Source organism: Laetiporus sulphureus (genome assembly GCF_001632365.1).
Source record: "Laetiporus sulphureus 93-53 unplaced genomic scaffold LAESUscaffold_8, whole genome shotgun sequence".
NCBI lineage: Eukaryota > Fungi > Basidiomycota > Agaricomycetes > Polyporales > Laetiporaceae > Laetiporus > Laetiporus sulphureus.
In genome coordinates this window covers 907,335-928,016 of record NW_024468517.1, presented here as the reverse complement: position 1 = coordinate 928,016, position 20,682 = coordinate 907,335, and the positions used below count along the sequence as shown (strand labels likewise).

At 49.5% G+C, this 20,682-nt stretch overlaps 10 protein-coding genes across 10 annotated transcripts; 5 read left to right on the top strand and 5 right to left on the bottom strand.

Annotated features, from left to right (window-relative positions):
* Positions 1–725, bottom strand: LAESUDRAFT_552911 (uncharacterized protein; the record flags this gene model as incomplete). The annotated part of the gene is made up of 1 exon (XM_040902908.1): positions 1–725. A coding segment is annotated over one exon (725 nt), but the record flags the coding sequence as incomplete, so codon positions are not given.
* A 1,250-nt stretch (positions 726–1,975) lies between these two features.
* Positions 1,976–2,947, top strand: LAESUDRAFT_696180 (uncharacterized protein). The gene is made up of 3 exons (XM_040906261.1): positions 1,976–2,123; positions 2,202–2,444; positions 2,509–2,947. The coding sequence occupies exons 1-3, from the start codon at positions 1,983–1,985 to the stop codon at positions 2,560–2,562; spliced, it is 438 nt and encodes a 145-aa protein (XP_040767152.1). The 5' UTR covers positions 1,976–1,982; the 3' UTR covers positions 2,563–2,947.
* Positions 2,948–3,544: 597 nt separating this feature from the next.
* Positions 3,545–5,875, bottom strand: LAESUDRAFT_552679 (uncharacterized protein). The gene is made up of 13 exons (XM_040902906.1): positions 5,703–5,875; positions 5,580–5,636; positions 5,504–5,528; positions 5,348–5,439; positions 5,273–5,293; positions 5,136–5,208; positions 5,074–5,082; positions 4,985–5,021; positions 4,807–4,922; positions 4,529–4,739; positions 4,385–4,468; positions 3,983–4,327; positions 3,545–3,915 (listed from the first exon to the last, which is right to left on the bottom strand). Exons 1-13 carry the CDS (start codon positions 5,764–5,766, stop codon positions 3,841–3,843), a joined length of 1,209 nt encoding a protein of 402 aa, XP_040767151.1. The 5' UTR covers positions 5,767–5,875; the 3' UTR covers positions 3,545–3,840.
* Positions 5,876–5,882: 7 nt separating this feature from the next.
* On the bottom strand, positions 5,883–6,558 carry LAESUDRAFT_552692 (uncharacterized protein). The gene is made up of 2 exons (XM_040902907.1): positions 5,999–6,558; positions 5,883–5,946 (listed from the first exon to the last, which is right to left on the bottom strand). Exon 1 carries the CDS (start codon positions 6,383–6,385, stop codon positions 6,047–6,049), a length of 339 nt encoding a protein of 112 aa, XP_040767150.1. The 5' UTR covers positions 6,386–6,558; the 3' UTR covers positions 5,883–5,946; positions 5,999–6,046.
* A 2,304-nt stretch (positions 6,559–8,862) lies between these two features.
* On the top strand, positions 8,863–9,420 carry LAESUDRAFT_757017 (uncharacterized protein; the record flags this gene model as incomplete). The annotated part of the gene is made up of 2 exons (XM_040912244.1): positions 8,863–9,136; positions 9,197–9,420. 2 exons carry the CDS (start codon positions 8,863–8,865, stop codon positions 9,418–9,420), a joined length of 498 nt encoding a protein of 165 aa, XP_040767149.1.
* Positions 9,421–11,249: 1,829 nt separating this feature from the next.
* On the top strand, positions 11,250–11,643 carry LAESUDRAFT_607747 (uncharacterized protein; the record flags this gene model as incomplete). The annotated part of the gene is made up of 2 exons (XM_040903134.1): positions 11,250–11,383; positions 11,442–11,643. Coding segments are annotated over 2 exons (336 nt in total), but the record flags the coding sequence as incomplete, so codon positions are not given.
* A 15-nt stretch (positions 11,644–11,658) lies between these two features.
* Positions 11,659–12,145, top strand: LAESUDRAFT_723168 (uncharacterized protein). Its single transcript, XM_040908361.1, has one exon. It carries the CDS (start codon positions 11,671–11,673, stop codon positions 12,073–12,075), a length of 405 nt encoding a protein of 134 aa, XP_040767147.1. The 5' UTR covers positions 11,659–11,670; the 3' UTR covers positions 12,076–12,145.
* Positions 12,146–13,220: 1,075 nt separating this feature from the next.
* Positions 13,221–14,171, bottom strand: LAESUDRAFT_810990 (uncharacterized protein). Its single transcript, XM_040914276.1, has 3 exons — positions 13,821–14,171; positions 13,653–13,765; positions 13,221–13,582 (listed from the first exon to the last, which is right to left on the bottom strand). Exons 1-3 carry the CDS (start codon positions 13,894–13,896, stop codon positions 13,322–13,324), a joined length of 450 nt encoding a protein of 149 aa, XP_040767146.1. The 5' UTR covers positions 13,897–14,171; the 3' UTR covers positions 13,221–13,321.
* A 2,489-nt stretch (positions 14,172–16,660) lies between these two features.
* Positions 16,661–17,967, top strand: LAESUDRAFT_723165 (uncharacterized protein). The gene is made up of 4 exons (XM_040908360.1): positions 16,661–16,734; positions 16,794–17,094; positions 17,146–17,297; positions 17,370–17,967. The coding sequence occupies exons 2-4, from the start codon at positions 16,973–16,975 to the stop codon at positions 17,534–17,536; spliced, it is 441 nt and encodes a 146-aa protein (XP_040767145.1). The 5' UTR covers positions 16,661–16,734; positions 16,794–16,972; the 3' UTR covers positions 17,537–17,967.
* Positions 17,968–19,951: 1,984 nt separating this feature from the next.
* LAESUDRAFT_696172 (uncharacterized protein) lies at positions 19,952–20,680 on the bottom strand. The gene is made up of 2 exons (XM_040906260.1): positions 20,180–20,680; positions 19,952–20,121 (listed from the first exon to the last, which is right to left on the bottom strand). Exon 1 carries the CDS (start codon positions 20,602–20,604, stop codon positions 20,206–20,208), a length of 399 nt encoding a protein of 132 aa, XP_040767144.1. The 5' UTR covers positions 20,605–20,680; the 3' UTR covers positions 19,952–20,121; positions 20,180–20,205.
* Between the last annotated feature and the right edge of the window lie 2 nt (positions 20,681–20,682).

Here is a 20,682-nt window from a genome sequence, read left to right as displayed (position 1 = left end):
CGAGCAGCATCGGGGTGTGCACGTGTGGAGCGTGAGGCAGGCTTGCGCCGCACTTCATCCTCGAGGCGGTTGAAACGCCTCATGATATCGGACATGATAGGGCCAAGGGCGCCCTTGACTGCGTCGGCGATGACATCGCTCGGCGTGTCGTCGATGCGAGCTTTCTTGGAGGCCGGTTGTGCCGGTCCTCCTCGCATCGAGATCAGGTGAGAGGTAAATGAATCAGCCTCACCGACGATAGTATCGAAGGTAGGACCGAGGAGGGAGACTTTGGCGATGCCGAGGTCGTGGATGGTTAGAGAAGTTAGGTCCATGAGTTTGCTAAGGGTGCCGAGGATCTCCTCGGCAGTGATGTCCCTGCGGTCGTAGAGGCTGTTGGACAGGCGTCCAAGTTTCGTCGCGAGATCATTACCGCAGGCCGACAATATTTCGTCGTCGGGGGTGTCGAGAGGAGCCTCGTCAAGGCCATTCGGCGACATCTCGTGATCTTCGCCAGGTAGTGGTTGAGTAGAGCTCATCGCCGTCCCGGAGGGCTGCGATGCTGGAGGCTGAGACATAGAAAACTGTTTAAGCGCTGAAGAGATGATCGTGGTAAGAGAGAGAGGCGGTCGGGGCCGGTCCAAAACGGGGGCTTCAAGTATACGACGAAGTCCGAGGTTTTGTCGACAACATTGACTTTGCCCACAATCTATTACGAGAAGTATTGATGAATGTGAGCAGCATGATCATGGAGTATCGAGGGACAGTGTATATTTTCTTCGCGATGATCGTGCACCCTACACCTCGGTGATCAGCGTTCGGGGCTGCAATCCTATGCTTCGGAATGCTACGTGTTTTATGGTGCATAAGAGAAATAGTAAGTCTCTCCGTGCTCCGGTTCTTCGATCTCCTTCGGCTTATGATGGTCATTGTAGCCAGAATTGATGAGTGATTCTCAGCATATCTGTTCTACATAGCCCCATTAACAAGCATTGCCAATTGCGCCGAAGCGTGCTCCGGATAAGGTCTTCGATCGTCGAATTATGTCCATTGTATGCCCCAAGCCGGTGCTGAATTAACGCTTCAGTACTGCAGTTACCGATATGAGATAAGGACGTAAGTTTTCTTACATTGAATGGCATAAAATCAAAAGTTTTTAGAGTTGACTCATTTGGTCAAAACATTGCGCTGCCAGTGCATTCACACGTATCGAGGAACGAAGATAAAGATCATGAAGATGCAACATTTTGGGCATCTGGTAGAACCTTTCCGTCTAGCGCTTACGGTTTTGGGATATTCATGTGCTTAAGCTGGTGGCGCTGGAGCCGAACTGACGACGCCACCTGCGTCAGCCAGAGCCAAGCCCACTGATTCCCAGAGTTTCACTACAGCGCTGAAGATGGCTTAACACGAGGTGCATGTCGTCCGATGACACACTAAGCAAGTCCATATTTTGCTTCGGTGACGCAAGCCACCTAGCAAACAACTTGACTGATTCCCTATCTATATGAAACACGACAGGATTCATATACGTCAGCGGTGACTTTGCCCTTGCTGATGGGCTCCAGGGCTATCAGTCCGCCTTTGCATTCCTATCATGATGGCGCTTTGTTGAATGTAGACTTAATCCAAACAGGGATGGCAGTACGCGCAAAAGATCAAAACGAGCGCAGGTCAAGATCATCTGCAGCCCACGAACGTGCTATGCAAAGTAATAGTGCCCGGCCGACTTTATATGTTTAGAGACTCTGTTAGACAATCCATCATTGCTGGATGAGGCACTGCTGGCTCTGAAACGCTATCCATCGTAAATTACGGCAAGCATTGCCCGGCATATGACCAATCGACCCCTGGACTCAAATTATGCGGTGCTCTCTATTGATCATCACTTGAAACGGGCGCGCCTTCCCGGCGGTCACAATCGGCAGACGAACGCATATATAACCCACGACGCCAGGTCCCACAATTCTGACCAAGTCCCCATTCCAGTGCTCATTCACGCTATGCTCGCCTCTATCAAACGTCTTGCCATCCTCGTCTGCTTTATAGCCTCTGCATTTGCGCAGAACATTGACATTAGTCTGCCTGTGTCTGGAACAACTGTCAGTGCGGGTAGCAACCTCATTGTGCGGATTGACAAGCCAGTGCGTTCTCGAAAAATCATCACGCATATTGTGCACTCATTCATCTTCTAATTCTTTGAATATCTTGCACATTTACAGGACAGTCTCACTGGTTCAGTCGAAGTCGGCCTTGCTATCAATCTCATCTCCTGTGCGGATTTCGGTGGCTGCGCTAATTTCGATCCCACTGAGCGTCTCGGCAATACTCTCTACACTGGCCCGTTCAATCCCACCTACCAGTCTGGCGACTATTATCCGTCAGAGAACTTCACCGTTCAGATTCCGGCGGGTTTTGCTTCAGGCGAGGCCGTCCTGAGCGCCACCCACTTCGTGCTTGTCGGCGTAAGTACAGATTGGCAATTAGTGTGCGATGTTGCAGGTGATGCTGATGATGTGTGGGATGCAGGCTAGCCCGCAACCTTACTTGCAGACGGCGAACGACACGATCATAATTGCTTGAACGTAACGATTCCAATGCTACTCGATGACCTCAGATGTTATTGATTACTAATTGATCTCTCTCGATAGTATTTTGATGATCTATTCATGCACACATTAGTTATGATCATCCCTTACAGTAGTTTCGATTGAACAGGAAGCATATCAATAACGTTACTCCCAAGTAATTCGTTTTCCACAACTATATTGTGTCGCTATTCAATCCCCGGACTATATGCTAGCCCGATGCTCGGCTCCTGTGAGCCTGAGCTCGACCTGTTGTTTCGAATCTCTCGCGGTGATGCCTTTTCCATATTATTGTATATGCGGTTGCGGTTGCGCGCGACCAATCTGTCCTACTGTTTTTTTTTCACTTGCAATTGATGGCCTGCAATTTGCCTGGTCAGTCATCAAGGGCCAAAGACTCTGGGGAATGACACACACAAATGTGCTCGATAGAAAAATCGTTCAGGTAGATCATCTAGCTGAATCGTGCGTTCGTATCATCAAGATACTACAATACATTTATCTCGAAAGCCGGATGAAAAAATGATACCTAAAGAATTATTCATATGCGTAGACTACACTGTCAAAGATACCTCAAATGACTTGCCTGGATGCACAGAATTTCTCGGCTCAAAATCTATTGCGAAGAAATGCCAGTGCACTTCAAGGGTAGCCAACAGCCTAGAGCGACACGATATGTAATGGACGCTCGATTACGAAGAAGGAGGCTTAGAAAGGGTAAGACCTTTGAAGTCACTGAAGGTTGGTCGTCGCTATGTCGGACCTGTAGCGTGTAGGAGACATCGGACTACAGTCCATTAGTCTCCCGAACAAGAGCCCGTATGCTGACGTGAGAACGAAAGCTTTCCAGATGCATCGAGGCCAAGTTGAAGGCGGTAGGTGGCACGACGCTATGACGCTGCCTTGACGAATGCGGATGTAATGTTCTCAGGTCCGCTTCCCGGTCATTTACAGTTTCTTGCTATCTATGTCCTAGCAGAAAAGCATGAGTTTACGGCGTTCCTGACCGCAACTAGGCGTACTGTGAACAACGCTGGACATTTTGGCATTGAGGTCAATCACAATCCTGATTCAGTAACTTGACGGCTACGCAGGCCAAGCACTTCATTGTTCATCAAATCTCACGACAAAAATCCATTCCTCCATCATACACAACCTCGGCCGCATATCGTTGCGTCCTTTGTTTATCCAGGATCTCCGACATTCCATGTATCATTCAATGGCTGAGACCAGCTTGCATTCCTTGAGAACGATTGAACATGCAGAATCGCACCTAAACCGACTTTTCCGTAGAGCTTCCAAACAGGTCCGATGGCGACTCCAACTTGATTGGCCCGGCGGCGAGACGCTGGATGAGGTCGAGCTCGCATGAGCAGCAAATTCGCGGACCGTACAAGACACATTAAAACACGCACCGGTAACGTTCCCCATTTATCCTTGCAGAGCTGCTCAAACTCGTTCAAATCGGGGCAGGACGGAGACCAGTCCGCACCGAACGCCTTTTTCAAACTATCCAGAGTGACCATGTGCTTCGGCTCAGTGAGCTGGGTCGGCGCGAAGAGCACGCTTTGGTGGAACGCATCTCCACTCGTGATGTCTCCACTTTGGAGGCGAGTTTCGACCCCTATGATTACCTGCATGGCATAACTGAGTTCTTCGTATGCGTTGTGCGGCTGCGAGGTTCCCCACGGCTCCGGCTTCTGCTGCGCGGTCTGTCGGAGGAAGTCGAGGTCTAGATTTATGAACGAGCTGATTTCTCCCTATGAAAATTTGAGGGTTCGACGATGGATGAAACGAGAAAAGGTAAAATAGCTCACGGCCATCCAATAGAGGGCGATATCAGCAAGCTCGTGCCGATCATATCCTCCGCCGACATCAGAGTGAGCTCCAGGGAACCATATCTGCGGGCTGGAGTAAGCAATGCGGAAACACGGTTTGTAGATGGAGTGTGCTCTATTCACCTGCTTGAAGACTTGAGTACTGTTCGACCCACGAAGGGCAAGGCCGCGGGCCGGGATCGTCCACTTCGTGGGGAGGAATTTCTTTCTATTCTCCTGCAATGACAGGGCATGCAGCGCAACGTCAATGGTGGCTGGGAGGTCTGTATCCTTGATGCTAAGGGCATCAATCTGGTTGTAGACAGAACCGACCGTGTCCCAGACGCCAACACATCTGCGGGATCGGAGCGTGAGCACAAAATGAAGGTTGAACTAGAACGTCGCAAGAGCTCGTGGCTCACTTGATATTCGTCTTCCGAGTTCCCGGAGGTATGACGGGCGTCTTTCCGGCATTGAGCGCTTTCCAGATTTCGAAGAAATGCCCGAGACTCTGACGCTTGAGAAGTCCGATCTTGTCCTAAAGGTATGGATCGCTTAGATTTTGATATCATCATAATATATGTACCGAGGAATACTTGCAATGAGACCAGACAGCTTTCTCGCGGTATAGGCACCCCTGCAGCAGGATCAACAGGAAATAACGATATGATTTTAATAATACAAGCTACCTCGAGAACCTGCGGAGGCAATTACTCAGTGAAGCCAGCAGAACAAAAACCTGAGCGCTCACCCGAAGATGCATATCTCGTCGCCTTCCTCAAAGTTCTGCGCAATAAACGCATATGCATCCCGGATCTTACTCGCTGGTAGATGTAGCATAATGAACAATTATTTCCAATGCGAATATGGGAATGCAGTGTGACTGACCCACAGCTGTTCCCAGAGCCTCTGCAAGTGCACCGAATCAGCTATACTGGGAAGACGAGACGTAGATAAACATACGCATTGTGGTCGTTTCTGTCAACGGGTCTCCATCGAAATCGGCCTCGCTGCCCACGCCGCTCTGGTAGAAGACGATCTGGAGACGACCATCGCTGATAAATCAAATACACTGTGAGTCAGATTATAGTGTATAGGTAAAACCGAAGCTATCCGTACGTAGACACATCCTTGACGGCACGCGCTGCATATCCGACGTCAAAAAGGCATCATCATCTGGAGAGCTAAAGCGTACAAAGCCGAATGACATTCGTGGCATTTTGCGGATCAGCGGAACCTCTGAGAACGCCATCTTGTCATAGAGTGAATAGCCGCATTAGCAGGCAGGATCAACAAGCATAAGGAGCAGCAAGTCTACCTTTGCTCAAGTTTCCATCCATGCCAGTCCCGTCGCAGAAAACAAGCAGCATTTTCCCCGACATTGTGAAGGACAGTACACCTCTGTAGATGTGGTAGACGCGTTAATGGGAGATAGTTCGATACCCGTGCAGCTTCTTCATGATCCAGAGATCTTATATGCTTTCTGCGCGACGCCGCGTGCGCAAAGAAGTAGCTGCACCCGGGCTGCGAGAGACAATACTAGAACGCCTTCCCTGGGCCGTCTGACTGTCAGCTGAGCATCTTCAATGAATATGTCAAGGAGCAGGAGCTCACCGACTGTAATAGCCTCTCTCAATACGCGCGTGATCCCGAAGCTGTAGCTCATGAATGACATCTGTCATTCCAGGATAAGCCGTAGCCATTCCTGATTGACGTAGAGAAACTCGTTAGCGTTCTGCTCGGCTGGCTGGAGCGCGCGTCTTCTATTACGGGTACGCTGCGTTCTTCGCAATGACACTGAATCCGCCCCATGACTTCAATTACGAATATATGTCCGTGCAACTCATTCATTTGGGGCCTGCTTCGCGCTTCAAGAGAATGGCACCCCGATGGTTCGTTCTTCAGTCCGTGGGTCTCGTGTCGATCCGTTGCTACATGAGGAATGCGCATTGAGGTGGTAGCACAATGGTCATATCCACGAACGATTCGTATGTCCCTCATGACCAGAGACAATAATATCGCGGGTCGGCCCTGCTAGTCATCTACCAGAAATGGCAGCGAGATAGCCATCTCAGTGACACATTGATCCCTGCACAATCAAGAAGATAGTATGTATCGTCCTAGTCTTCAGGTTCACCATGAGATTCGTCTCCGCAGCCTCATGCGATTGGTGAGCCCGCGACTTGCGGTCCACCATGAACGAGCTCTGAAACTTGAGCGCTGAGCGAGCTTAAGAACTGATTGCGGAAGTTTCAAGAAATTCATAGCGCAATGATCGACGTGAACACAGAAAGAACGAGTGAAGCACGACGGAGTGGAAGTTAGCAACGCGTGCTGTCATGCGTCAATGCGCCAGCCCAGCTCATCGACAACCATCCCACGTCTCTCCTTTGTGCTAGCTCTGACGGCATACCTTCACGAGGCAACGCGTCGAGAATCTGCTTCATCCATCATCTTCGCACCAGCCAACCCAAACATTCGCCAACTCCATGACAGGCCATCGCCAACATGATATCGACTCACCGGTATGTATGAGAGAAACAGCTATGGTATAGCCCAGAACTTCTCTTCCATAGGTCACAGCCGAAACATACATAGGACTTTTTGAATGTCGGACGGTCGTTATACGACAGCTGAAGTCCTGAGTGAACAACGGACAGCTTGCACGGTACGTTCTAGTGCCAGACACTGGACAGCGGATTAATGAGTATCACGGGAGGTGATGGACATCGCTGAGGTGGACGCAGGAGGAGCATTAAGAGCACGGGCTGGCGTAAAATCAAGAGGAATACAGAAGAAGAAGCGGCGCACAGTGCTACTGGACATCGTGGTCAGAGGCCGAGTATAGGCGACACGTACTACCGGTCGTTGACCAACGGCAACGGGGCGGTCCTCGGGGCATTGCCTCCTTAGGACGGCATGCGCGGGAAAGTGAGTTACATAAGCCGATCGGGACAAGCAACTTGGACGTGATATATTGATACTTCGGCTCGCCACTTGAGCTCGAGCGTACATGCGCATTAATGCGTTCGTTCCGGAAGCGAGCTAGTCTCCATGATAGTTTCAACCCCCTACTTATTTGTCCCAGCTTGTCGCAACAAGCTCTTCGTTGGATACAATTCTCAGCTCACTATTATGCGCCATGATGTGGATTCATATGCCAACATGTTTCAGACGATGATGTATCCGAATGTGTCAAGCTGTCTGAACAGTGTACTTACTTGACCTGCCAATCAAAGCTATGCAGGACCCCGGTTTTGCGCGCCACGAAGCAATGACCTTGACAGATTGACACAGTCAATCACTACTTTCAGCCTCAGTTGAGTATCAAAATGGCCGTAAGAGCGATGCAGTTCCAAACGAGATCCCCGCAGCATGATTGAAAATGCGCTAGCATGCGAGCGTCGTCGTTGACCTCACCCTCCATCCTCCTCGTCCCGTTTTACGAAATGTATCAGGCACTTTTCCTCGCCGTCCTACCTGTTGTACATGGCTCCTTCACAGTATCCCCAGCAGGTTCGACGCTCACGCAGTGCGGCGATGTCGACCTAATCTGGACCGAAGAGGTGTTGCTTGGAATTTCGACTTCGATGCGATTGTAGAACTGATGCGAGCTACACACAGCCTCCAATCGTGCGTGCCATCGCCTATACGGGCGAGCTGCGAATACAGCTAACAGAAATCCTCTCAATAAACAGCATTTATGGGCAGTACCCAACAGGGAGATCGATGCCGGCGACCCCGTTCTGCACGATTTCGGCCAAATAAACAGCACTTTTCTCCTGTGGCCTGTGGCTCTTCCGGTCGGTACGTAGTGCAGCATCAACGTATTCTTTACTTTGGGATGTGGACGTCGCATTGATGATCGGGTCATTGTCCTTCAGGCCAGAACGTCAGCTTCACATATGTTCGAATGGCAGACACCTACCAACTCCACGCCTCTGGTGTGTTGTGCCGCATCTGCTCAGCTAAATCTCGTACGGATGATCGCCTTGATAGACATCGCATATACCGTTGTTCCTGGGACGAATTCCTCCTGTTTTGATGGTTCTTCATCAGTGTCAAGCACATCGACTACCACCGCATATACCACTACGATCTCATCTTTCCTGTCTGCTTCAGTATCACTGCCACTGTCGTCACCATCATTCAATACATCTACAACGACCAGCGCGAGCATCTCGTCGGAGCCCATTCCTTCCCCGTCTGAGAGCGAGAGCAAGAGGAATTCTTCCACAAGTGCCATTGTTGGTGGATCCGTAGCGGGTGGAGTGGCCTTCCTCGGTTGTATTGGTTGGTTTATTTGGTGGTATCGCCATCATTCCGGACCGCCGCATCCCACATCCACGACAAGTGGTTACGTAGAGACTGGAGGACAATGGGACAGTAGCTCGGGAACGTTCGGGCAAGGTGATCCTACATGGCCTTCTACAGTGTTGTCAACACGCTTGCTGATGATCGACTTGGCGAGATCAGACATGTCGCAGGCATTCGGAGACAGCTCTCTGCCATCACAAGCCAACGTCCTAGATTCTGCTGCTGGAACACAGCCAGTTCCTAGTCTGTCCACGGTTTCGAGGGGCATAGGTGCATCGTCTTCCGCAGTGTTGCCTAGTGAACCGTGGAGTGACTCCCAGCCATTCTCGCCATCCGAACAATGGGCGGTGCTGCCGAACATCGTCGGGTCGGGGAGACATACATCAGGTAGTGAAGGAACGCCCAGCAGCACGTCCGCGAGAGCCTGCCTGCCTGGTGAATAACATGCATACGTATCTAACACCTGAGACTGAACACTAATGTTTTGCATTGCAGAGACGACGCCTTCTGATCTTGACTACCGGTATCGACGGCGAGAGATCGACGCAGGCGTCAGTATCGCCGTCGCGAATGCTAACAATATCGACCTGGAGACTCTCCCTCCTGCATATGAAGACCGAGACAGGACAGAAAACCATCTCCAAGGACAGGGTGGTAGCCGTTCTAGGGTTGCTAAGGGTGAGGATGGTGGCGGCCAAGAACAGGAACGAGTATGCTGATAATATTCGCATCACTCAGGCTGAACCGGAGCCTACATGCGAGCGGTGAGCGAGACTACCATCATCGCATAGGAGAACCATGATGCTTGATGGGCCCGCGTTGATATGGACTACGACCTGCATACGTTGAATCGGAAGCAACGATGGTGAACACTTGTGTAATGTGCCAAGTCGGAACCAGCGCTATCGCGCTTTGTGTGGTATATCTATACCTAACACAATAAAAACCATGACCTATGAGAATCTTTACAGAGCTCACGATGCATACCGCGCAGCTTTTGGAAGATCCGATCCATAGGATCAATAAGGTGCACTTGAACGCTTTGTTGCAGGTCTGATGTTGGCTTGTACCACGCCGGTAAGGATCTGAAGGTCGAGTGGCGTGTCAGGCTGTCACGAGAACAGAGCCACCCACGCTCAAGTGACAGTCGAGCTGCACATCGGATTGATGTGGTCAAGGATTCCCTTGCCGTCGAAGTGGACTTAGTCGCAGGTACAGTGCTGCCATATCTTGACTGTGAATTTGACAAACAGCCAGTAATTTGCGGGCAGCACTGAAAGTACCTTGTCCAAGAACCCCTAAATTGTCGTCTGTATATGGGACATTGAACAAACGTGCGCTTGGTCGTTTGGACTCTGTGATCGCATTGTCTGCTGCGTCATGACAATAGTGCGATTGACCTACCCCATCTATGTCATAGGAATGTAGGAGACATGTCTTACCAGAAGACGTCAGTCTCCTGGCAGTAGGACTGGACTATAGGTGCCTATAATGAAGCTAAAATGGATAAATTTCCCTTTATCGACTAGTAGTTGCCGTAGGTGCGTAGTACGTACCATACACTCATCTTCGTATTCTGCTCGCAGCCATCCGGGCGTCGAGAAGGAAGCGAGTTGGGACGTGTTCGGTGTCTCATACGCTGCATGGAAGATCGACCGACAGGTCGAGAAGCATTTCTGTCTATAGAGGAATCATGGTCAGCTGCGCAACCTGTCAGACTGGATGAGGTCCCATGGGGGACGAAGAGTGTTCCGACGTGGTAGACCGGGCATTGGACTTACTCCGTTCGAGAAAGCAACCTTGATCTTGATAATTCTCGACACCACATATGTAAGCTGACTTCCCATAATGTCGATCAACTCTGCACCGTCTTTCAGCCGGCCATTACAGTCTCGGATTGTTCATTTCCTGTATGCTCAACGTCAACAAAGCAAGCGAATTCGACGCCTGAAATAGTGATGAGGAAATAGGCCATACGAGCGGAAGTCACGAATATCAATCACTTATGCCTAGAGTCTGCTATGACGTACAACGCCATCTTCGGGGATGCATGGCATGCGAGGCAGCCCTACGGTGAGCGACTCATCTCATAAGTCATTTCATAGCATACTCTTCATCAACGAGAAGCACACGGTAGGAAGAAATGCGTTGGAACCTATGTAGGCTTGATAGAGAATCAGGTAGGCAATCTCCGGCATGGTCCCGAGCGAGGATCCGGACCTCCATACAGAACTCGTAAATGGAAAAAGAAAAAGAAAATAGATGTCCTTGTGATGAATGAAAGAGGCCTCATGCACGAAGAAGGCGACGCATATCGCTTACCAGGAGGTTTGCTTCACGCAGTATATCATTCGGCTTCCGAACCTATCGTCATGTGGGCTGCCTCTGTGGAGATTCATCGAAGTGGTTCGAGAAAGCCTATGTCAGCGTCGGTCTGCGTGTGAACGTGAAGAAAGCTCCTGAGCGCCGTATCGTCAATATTAAAGCGAGCTACGTGAGTGGCAGAAATGCACGGCTCGCCTGGACATTACGCAGACCCAAGCGACCATACTCTCTCCTCTACCGCACTATGGCTCGGCCCAATCTTTATCGGTCTGGAAACACTACTTCTCCCAGATTTGATAATGTTCGTAAGGGTAAAGATATCCAGGTCGACAAGAATGACAACGTGATCCTAGGTTCGTCCAAAGTTCTTGTATGAGCAATAAAACAACTGAATATGTCCGTGTGCCCCAGGGAGCGGAGGCGTATCCACGTTTACAGCTGCACAGCAAGGCTGGAAGCCGCAGAGCACTTGGATCTTGCCGGGAACAGCAAACATAGGATCGCATCTCAAAGCACTGAACGATCATGGAGCGCACTGGTTGATTGCGCCCGCTTCCGAGATGTCCTTCAATGCCTATGTCGACTATTTGAAACCTCTCAACTCGATGTGTCATAAGGCGCTTACCGGATTGAAGGAAGACCTCATGGCAGAATCCTTCCTCGTTCCTCCTCCCCCAGCCTCCACCCATCAGTCGAAGAGCGTCCGGTTCGTTGTAGATGCTCTATCGGCCGTGCATCACGATCGCACGCCCATTGCTGACTGGGACGAGAACGACTACGCCTACATTGGAGTACTTGCAACTGCGTTGGATTCAGGGAAGCTTGGGTTAGATGACGTTGCGTGGAAGGGCCCGGGGAGCGAGACGTCGAAGGAGCAGAGGTTCATTGCAGAGGCAGTGGTTGCTAGAATGAAGACAGAGAGGGAGGCGGTCAAGGACCACAAGGACGAGGACGAGGAAGCGGATATGAACAACGACCATGCGGTCTTGCTGTCGGCGCTGAACCTTAATCATCCGGAGAACCCTCTACGAGAGTACGCACACTTGTAGATCTTCCTTGTATTCCGTCTGTACGATCAGCCGACTCCAAATGTGATTGAATTCTCCCGGTCAATGAACCTACAGCCCGCTTTCATGGAAGAATGTCGACAAGCTGGCACAGTTCAGCGAAACTAGTGACAGTCTGAATTCTCATAGCACGTCCACTTCCATAGGGCCCAGTAATGGTGTATATATGAGCAGCTATTACCAGGACATTCATCAGTTGCTGACCAGCTTGGATAGCTATAGCGAACTCCAACAGGTTAACGGCTCAATATGGCTAGTAGCTGCTGTGCTTCGCTGAGCGCTTGATGTAGTCTTGATGTAGTCTCCCGTGGGCAGACGAGACAATTCCCTCAACCTCCGCACGAACGCTCCCGATATCCTTGTAGCTTGATGATCATAGTCACCAAGGCGGCGTACAAACGACCTAGTAGTAATTCTCAGCTGTTTCTTCTAATGTCTTCTGATATAGTATGCGTATGCATTTCGCATTGCGTCCAGTGCTAATCTGGTTCGATTTCTCGGTGACCCTTGCTTAAGTTAGGGAGTTCTCGAGGTTCCGGAGCTGACTCCGACTTGGAGTCCATCATCAGCATCCATCACGGATCTCGAGAACGCAGAGTGTCTCGCAAGAAGGCTCGAGAAGTCAGTCAGAACTGACATGTTGGACTCGGACATCATGGCCGAGAACGTGTTTCGCAGCGCCCAGATAGGTTGTAGTACTACTTTGGCACTCTGAGTTACTTATGGAAAATACCGCACCTCCAGAGTACTAGTTGACCCCTACTATTCCTAGAATTCTTACCAAATATCAAGGGATGTTTTTGTCAGTCTGTGTCACTCATTTCTTCCAGGCAGCAGGCTGTAGAATTGGGTCCACAGCTCCGGACGCCTCAACCTGCTGCTGTTAGACACCTTCTGTGGTTTGATGTCGTCCGCATACTATCCGCGCTGTATCTTCGCAGCCATATGTCTCATTGGATTATCATTCGACGTATCGCCTCCCTACCTCACCTTTGGCCAAATCGTTCCTTTGTTTGAATGGATCCGAGCATCACGTTCCTTCTTACATTACCGCCTCCCCTGAATTGTCATGAACTTCCGAGAGAGACAAGCGGCTGATCTCAATTTACTGTACATTTGAAGGATTGCCGCATTGTTATCGCTTGGATGCATACTAGCTCCGTGCTGTTATGATTACCATGGGCTTGTACTACAACACTGCTCGGTAGGTACGTATCGCGAAACTCCGTCAAATCTTAAACAAGGTGACATCCCTGAACACATCGCCCAGTTTAGTCGTTACATCCAGACGCACGACCAAGTCGCTTCCGTCCTTGACATAGAACCTTAGACACCCTTGCGCTAGCGGCTGCAGACAAACGAACATCGAGACGCTGTCTTTCATGCAGCCGCTCACGGTGCCGAGCGAAATGATTCCTTGATACAAGGGCAACCTAAGCTGTGCATGCACCACTCCAATGGTACTCTCGCTGTTCATCCAGCCATCGATCTGTGTGATTGAAACGATCAATATATGAACAGAATACCTCTCGCGGAGAGCAGGGATATTTATGACGTACTTGAATGACACCGTTGAACACATACTGGAAGATTTTGTCGCGCTTCGCACTGCATTTGACACTTCCCACTGTGTCCTTGTTAATGACGTGCTTTCCAATCCATTCATTCAAGCCTGTGAGGAAATATTTGTATGATTAATACATGGGAGGGGTGTACGAGCTACTCACGTTCAAGTTCATCTCCATTGGGGCATTCGAAGATTGTGTTGTAGCATACGTTCGTCCTGAGATCGGCAATGTTCATTGTTGGATTGAGAAGATACTTGTTATATGCAATGATGACGCTGAGAGGATTGCGACAAGTGCGCCGTTGTTGTCCTGTCTTGAGCAACCGGCCTTTTATACCTGCATGAACCGATAGCTAGAGATCAGAATTAAAATGCGAGAGTATACACACGCCAATAGCAAGTGGTACAGCTGACGCCGTGCATGTGATGGGTCTCAAAGGAATCGATTGTCGTGTCTTGATATCACCGGAAACCGAGGATGCTATGGACAGCGCTTGCGGCTGCAAGGCGTAGGAGAACCTGATCTGGAAATGTATGCTGGTGTGTGTCTTGGGAATGAAACGCACCGAAGTGGCAACTATTCAACGAGGACCCGGGTTTTCTATTGCCTTGGGAGTCTGCATTCCAGCCCATCAGAATCTGTTGACAAGACCGAGGTATGAAGCATCGCGATTAAGGCTCCAACTATTTATACTATTTACACTCCTGAGATGTAAATAAATAGTATATAGTAAACAGTTATCTATATGTCATATAAACAGTTTATATAAAGTTTATATAGTTTTTTTGGTCCCATCTTTTGATGGAGTTTTACTCAACTGTGAGCAGCTTCTGTGATTTTTGAGGCCTTTAAGGACCTGTTTGCATCAGCAAGCACATGACAGTGAGCAGAAAACAAGCATTCAATGTCAACACTTGCACCAGAAATGACCAGAAAATCTTATGTCATACAAGAAATGACAAGAAACTCATGTTCATGAGCCTATATGATGATAAACTGTCAGTGGTGACTGCTTTTGAACACTATGACTTTCAATTGGCTCACTGTTGTGCTGTCAAATCTAGCAATTGTGCACTCAATAGCCCTATATCATCATAAAACTATTTATACTATATATATACATTCATTTACTATGTACAGGCCCAACTGTAAATAAACAGATATAGTAAACAGTTAAAACTATGTAACATAGTAAATAGATAGAAATGTTGGAGCCTTAATCGCGATGCCACAAGTAGTGCAGATATGAGAATATGGACGAAGAGAAACTCCGGGTCTGGTGTCAGTGTATCTCATGTCTATGCCTGCACCGGACATTCCACAGTAGCGGGGCGTAGCAGTGATCGTCTCGAAAATGACGACTAATCACTGTTTCAGAGATGTCCGGCGACATAAACTTGCGGATAGCTACAAGGCACATTCAATCGAGATGTCGAGCGTCAATATTCCAATCCCATAATTCGTCAACCTAGTTTCAGCGCCTCTTGTGGATGCAGCTTCACCGACTTCTGAGTACAATGAGACAGTTCCCTGTCCCATCACCGTTACGTGAGAAGTACCTCAATAGAAGCAACGGGCAGGAGACCGCGAGACAGATGGATGCCGTGTATCTGTCATAGAAGTGTGGTGTAAAAGGGCTGACGCCTTGCCAGAAACTTGTCGTATCGACCTTCAATGGGAAACATCAAAAGTGAGCACGCCATATTGTCGCGGGAGCATAGGAGACAAACATTGCAGCATCTGGATTGCGAGCTGACTGGCAGTGACGCTTCAGAGTCCATCCGATAGAATCGACGTCGGAGAGCGACTGATGTCTGCGTTTGTGTAGACATGTGATGACCGCGATTTGAGGCGAGGAATATAAATCTCGCATAGAAGGTCGGTAAAAAAGCTTCGAAAATATATCGGTTAGATTATTAGCGTGGAACGCCGAGAGTTGACTGTCGGGTGCAGTTTCAAGAGGGTATCCTAGGACGGCCGTGACAAATGGGCATATGACAAACTTGATCGCTTACAGATAAAGGGAGGTCAGTAGTCTGAGGAAGCAGATGTGTGGTTCAAACTTGACACCAACATCTGTGGTATCAGAACGTGGTGGTCGCACAGTCCGAAGACTTTGTCCAATTAAGTATCGACGAACATGTGAGTGGGGCCGGTTGCCTACATCTACAGAAGAGGATGTGAGAATATGAAATCGACGAGAATTGCATGGAGCCACTGACCACTGATCCTGTCTTAATCGGAGACAACGAAGTTCGTAGACGAGAATATGCGATGGGGATAGGTCGTTGCAACGTGCATGCAAACTTTCATAGGAACTGGACACCTTCTATCTGAATACAAAGACACGTATAAGGCAGGGATAGCTGCTTCCAGTCAGTATATATCTGTCTGGTGATATTCTTCGCAGTCATTCGGCCATCAGCGCTCCGGCGTAAAGGAGGTCTCCAGGACCTTCGGTAAACGCCTGAGAGCTGAACAGCATTAAAACCCGTCAGATATGTATATATCACTATATGGAAGGCCTTCTCTGTCATGTGTTCCCTGCCTACTGTGGATGGCACTAGTACATTATTCTACGGCACCCTAGCATAATTCTGCCAGTGTCGCGAACTAATCATCTAGCTCTGTAGCACCTCAGCGATAATGCAAAGACTCACAGTATAACAATGTATGCTTATGCGCACATACCCACAACATGCAGGACTTCGACGAATTTCGTGGACGACCAGTCCGGTCATGCATAAGTTGGTATCGTATGCCACGGTTGTCGACGTTACAGAGCCGAAGGTAGATATTATAACTGATGACCTAAGGCAATTATCACGAGTACATCTGGGATATGATAATGCTTGCAGGTCGAAAGAATGAATGAATACAGTTGCGAAGTGCTCGTCCAGTTCGGCTGCTCAAGGTCGTTCGGCGCCTAACAAGCCCAGTGCTCAGCCACAATTTCGTGACACTCAGGGCCTCTGACTTCAACTTCGGCGAGCTCATATTACAAAGCTACCATCACTATGCTTCACTCTGCATGATCACTCGCACAATGATCCTGTGAGCTAAGGAAGGTACTGTAAGTCGGCTTCACCAGACTTTGATACAGCAATCAAGTGATGGTATAAGCCGTTGCAGCTAGCGCTAAAAGACCTTCGGCTGACAGGGTTCTACGGCAATCTTCTGGCAGGCCCAACATAAACGATAGACCTTGAAGTTAAGTTAAAGGACTTTTTTGATATCCGGTTGACTATCTCCAGCCTCTCATATGCTGGAGAGGATCGTTGGGAACGATACGGTCTGTATTCTCTGCCATAATGACTAAGCTACTAGTACTCTTGGCTGCGACGCAATGCGATGCTAGTACTTATCCGCGGAATCAACGAATGCATGCGTCCCTCTACACCACCGGTCGATGTCGGCCTTTGTTGGTCTTTATGTAAGACCGTATTACCCGAATCAAATCGCCGCACTAAACTAATTCTATCAGCGTCCGCTTCGAAGACCACTACTTGTTCACTAATTCTTCTTTACACAATGATTTTCTGTCAGGTCTCTCATCATTCGAGCTACGTGTTCTCGGAGCATCTGCCCGCACCCAAGAGGACTGTGAACAGGGGAGGCGGCATCACTGTGTGATTGGTAAGCCGGTATATCTGAAAGCCTTCCTGACAATTTAGATGTCGATCTCTTAATTAATATGTCCTGTGCTAGGACTGGCTCATTGGCTCGAGCGAAGTCGGTCTCTCTATCGGCATCATTTCCTGCGCGAGCTATGTCAGCGATTGCCAGTGGGTTGCCAGTGGGTTGCCTTTGACACTACTCAGGAGCTCGGATTCGATGTCGGCTTCTACAATCCCACGCCCGAGTCCGAGATTTAGACCCGTCGTGGAACTTCACGATGCAGATCTCGGCGAACATGCTCTGTGGCGAGGCTTATTTGAATGCCTCCCATCTGGCGATCGTGGGCGTAAATGTAGCCTCCCACTGCGCTGCGCTCAAAGATGATATCCAATGGTGTGCGCAATTCAAGTTGCCCCGGCGCCTTACATACGATTCGCCAATAAGACATTTATCATCACGTGAATGTAGCTGGACGGACATTGACTGAGTACGTCTGTAATTCGACCATGCTTGCCGCTCATACGATTGCTCCTTCATTTCTCTTCCTAATCTAACCGTTTTCATATCCCGCAAGCAACCTAGTCACGCTGCAGCATGGGGCGTCTTCGCATATTGACCATGATATTGTTTTCGTCGGTATTGCTGTCATAAGTCCTGATGTTGCTGAATATGAATGGCCACGAAACGCACCCGGAAACCCTGAAGGAGCTGTGATTGCTCGCGGCCCTCTCATGACGCTGAAGAAAGTGAGCCTGTCGAGAAGAACTGTTGCGTCAATGTTCCTGCGTGTGCATCATGACCATCATGACGACAATGTCGCAGTGCTTGGCTTTGCTGATGTCGAGCGATGTGACCAGCACGTAAAAGAATGGGTTTTGACATATACAAGGCGATACACTGTATCATGCCGACACGGCAAATGCAGGTATGTAAAATGGCCACCAGTATGATATCAAATCATATGCAAGTCGGGGCTAGTCGATGGAGAATATACGGTGATGCAGAGGGTAAAATATGTCTCATCGACTTGTTCGCACTTTCTAATGATGCATATTCGTCGGCATATTCGCCGATAGATAGTATATGAATATTACGCACCATGCGCAGAGTTGTATTGACCCTGAAGCGCATCATGCATACAAATTGATGTCTTCACCAGGACCAAGGCATATTCCCGTGTTGACGTGCCTGTAGAACGCATCCATGCGCGAAAACTTTGTGCGGCATTTCGGGCAGTGAACCCTTGAAGTAAACATATGGGTGGCTGCGATATGCTTGCCTAAGCTCGCGTACTGCAGCTCTCTGTTGCAGACTCCACCATGGTTGTGCGCGGGCTGTCCGGGATGGATCTGCCATTGGCAAAGCGTCCTGGAACGTGCACTCCATGCATCACGAAAGTGCTGGTCCTTGAGATGGCGCGTGATGCCCCCCGCGGAGACGTCTTGGAGAACCTGGCCACATTGGTTCCCCCAGAGGCAAATATAGAATACTGGAGCCGGATTTGCCATGTGCTAAATGTGGACCTTAGGTCGCAAGATATTGTATCAGCTCCAGAGGTCGCAGAAGGAGGTACTTTAACGTACGGAGTTGTGTGGGGTCTGTGGATGGACTTAAGGGCTCACCGACAAGTCGATTATATATGTGCTCTGCCGTGCCCAGACCATTCATGAACATATCGCTGAGCTGACCACCTCGCGATCAGCGCATCCATGTGAGTGGTGTCAACGTCTGGATGCACCTTCATCCAGACACCTTCCAACAGAACATAGTCCAAGCTTGTCGGCATAGTTATGATGCCCGGAGAGAGATATACGTAACGCGCCACCTAGATACATCATACTAGTACCTTCATTAGGCACGATGCTCGTAGTCAGACGGCATATTGCGAGCGAAGAGTCATTCTCCAGACTCATTGAGCCCGTGATCGCAGGCCACAAGCCGGTGAAGGCCCAAAATGTTGATCTACAGCGGATTGCACTGCGATGACGGTGCCTCAGCCGTAATCGGCGGGAAGCCCTTCAGTGGCGCCTGTACTGCCTAAGTTATCACGTTACAGCGTGCCGTGTTCAGAAGCTCCAGGTGCGGGGATGGTGTCAAGGGGAATTCCCTCCTTACAAAAGGATATCAATGCGACATTAAGAGGTGGGTCTAGCGCACGCCTGCCACACGTAATACGGACCAGGCATCTTTTGCTCTCTCAATTAGCGAGCATATGCTGAGTCTCTGGGCCGTTGGTCAGTATCGTATTGTACCAGAACAAGCATTCAAAAGACGGACATTTCAGGTCAAAGTGGTGCCGGTCATCCCATGGAATACCGTTACTGAGTGCCCAATAGTACGCAGAGACATACAAGCGAGTTTTCGACTCGGCAAAGCGCTCAAGCTCCTCTGCCACGGAGGCGCTCGTGACTCAACGGATCAAACAGTTACGAGAATCGCGTTCGATAATTAGCGCTAGAAAGCACCGGGTGGCGGACGTGGCATGGAACGACGAGGCTATAGTAGACTCTCATACGCTCCATCTAGGTGGTAAGCTTGCTTCGGTTTAGTTTCGGCCACCAAGGGGCCATGGTGGTTGCCCGATGCTGCACGCGCTCATTGCCAGGCATCGCCGAAAGCCGATCTTGCGGATTCATATACTCATATTCAAATTCGGCATTCTGAAGAGAGATGTGCGAATCACTACATGGAATTCCTGATGCAGGCAAGGGCAGGGCCAGCCTACCCGACAAATGAAACAGAAAAACAGAATGTAATCCTCGAGAACTAGGGTCATGACCCAAAGATGAAAACATCGGATGCTAAAGACTGTATCAAAGTTCAAAGTACCGACGTCTGGACGCTGGAATATGCGACTTAAGCGAACGATCCCTACTTTTCTGACATTCATGAAAACTTACCTTGGACGCATCACTAGAGAGCACTCTCATGCTGAGCCATTATGCATCTCATCACAAGTGGTGTTCCAATGCCTGACCAGCGCATCGGGCCTCGAGAACACCATGTTGCACTTCATGCAGAAGCGCACGGTTGACTTCAGATGCACAGATGCGATGTGTTTGCCAAAGCTCGCATATTTCATGTCTCTGTTGCACAATCCGTGGTTGGCCGGCACGCCATTGGGCACCCGCCACCTGCAGCGCCCGACTTGGTGGGCCTTCCACGTATCCAAGTGTCGATCTTTAAGATGGCGGGTTATTCCGGCTGGTGTAACGTCGTCAAGGACGGCTGTACAAGTTTCCCAACAGCAGGCGGGCATTGTCGACATGGCGCACTGAAGATGGCTGAATGTAAACTCGGATTGACGAAAGAAGGTTAAAGACATGCCTAAGGTGGGATGTGTCAACGATCTTAGCTTGGAATCCTTCTGAGGAACGCAGATGAAGCTTAGATGTGCCGAAAG

Excerpts from the sequence above, each read along its gene's own strand:
- LAESUDRAFT_696180 (XM_040906261.1), top strand. The coding sequence starts at position 1,983 with ATGCTCGCCTCTATCAAACGTCTTGCCATCCTCGTCTGCTTTATAGCC. Across the intron at positions 2,124-2,201 it reads TTGTGCGGATTGACAAGCCA|GACAGTCTCACTGGTTCAGT; the intron begins GTGCGTTCTCGA and ends GCACATTTACAG. Across the intron at positions 2,445-2,508 it reads CCCACTTCGTGCTTGTCGGC|GCTAGCCCGCAACCTTACTT; the intron begins GTAAGTACAGAT and ends TGTGGGATGCAG.
- LAESUDRAFT_552679 (XM_040902906.1), bottom strand. The coding sequence starts at position 5,766 with ATGTCGGGGAAAATGCTGCTTGTTTTCTGCGACGGGACTGGCATGGAT. Across the intron at positions 5,529-5,579 it reads CACGAATGTCATTCGGCTTT|CGCGTGCCGTCAAGGATGTG; the intron begins GTACGCTTTAGC and ends TCGGATATGCAG. Across the intron at positions 3,916-3,982 it reads ATAAATGGGGAACGTTACCG|CGTCTCGCCGCCGGGCCAAT; the intron begins GTGCGTGTTTTA and ends GACCTCATCCAG.
- LAESUDRAFT_552692 (XM_040902907.1), bottom strand. The coding sequence starts at position 6,385 with ATGAGGGACATACGAATCGTTCGTGGATATGACCATTGTGCTACCACC.
- LAESUDRAFT_723168 (XM_040908361.1), top strand. The coding sequence starts at position 11,671 with ATGGCAGAATCCTTCCTCGTTCCTCCTCCCCCAGCCTCCACCCATCAG.
- LAESUDRAFT_810990 (XM_040914276.1), bottom strand. The coding sequence starts at position 13,896 with ATGAACATTGCCGATCTCAGGACGAACGTATGCTACAACACAATCTTC. Across the intron at positions 13,766-13,820 it reads CAATGGAGATGAACTTGAAC|GCTTGAATGAATGGATTGGA; the intron begins GTGAGTAGCTCG and ends ATTTCCTCACAG. Across the intron at positions 13,583-13,652 it reads TGTTCAACGGTGTCATTCAA|ATCGATGGCTGGATGAACAG; the intron begins GTACGTCATAAA and ends TCAATCACACAG.
- LAESUDRAFT_723165 (XM_040908360.1), top strand. The coding sequence starts at position 16,973 with ATGACTAAGCTACTAGTACTCTTGGCTGCGACGCAATGCGATGCTAGT. Across the intron at positions 17,095-17,145 it reads CGGCCTTTGTTGGTCTTTAT|CGTCCGCTTCGAAGACCACT; the intron begins GTAAGACCGTAT and ends TAATTCTATCAG. Across the intron at positions 17,298-17,369 it reads GCGGCATCACTGTGTGATTG|GACTGGCTCATTGGCTCGAG; the intron begins GTAAGCCGGTAT and ends GTCCTGTGCTAG.
- LAESUDRAFT_696172 (XM_040906260.1), bottom strand. The coding sequence starts at position 20,604 with ATGTCTTTAACCTTCTTTCGTCAATCCGAGTTTACATTCAGCCATCTT.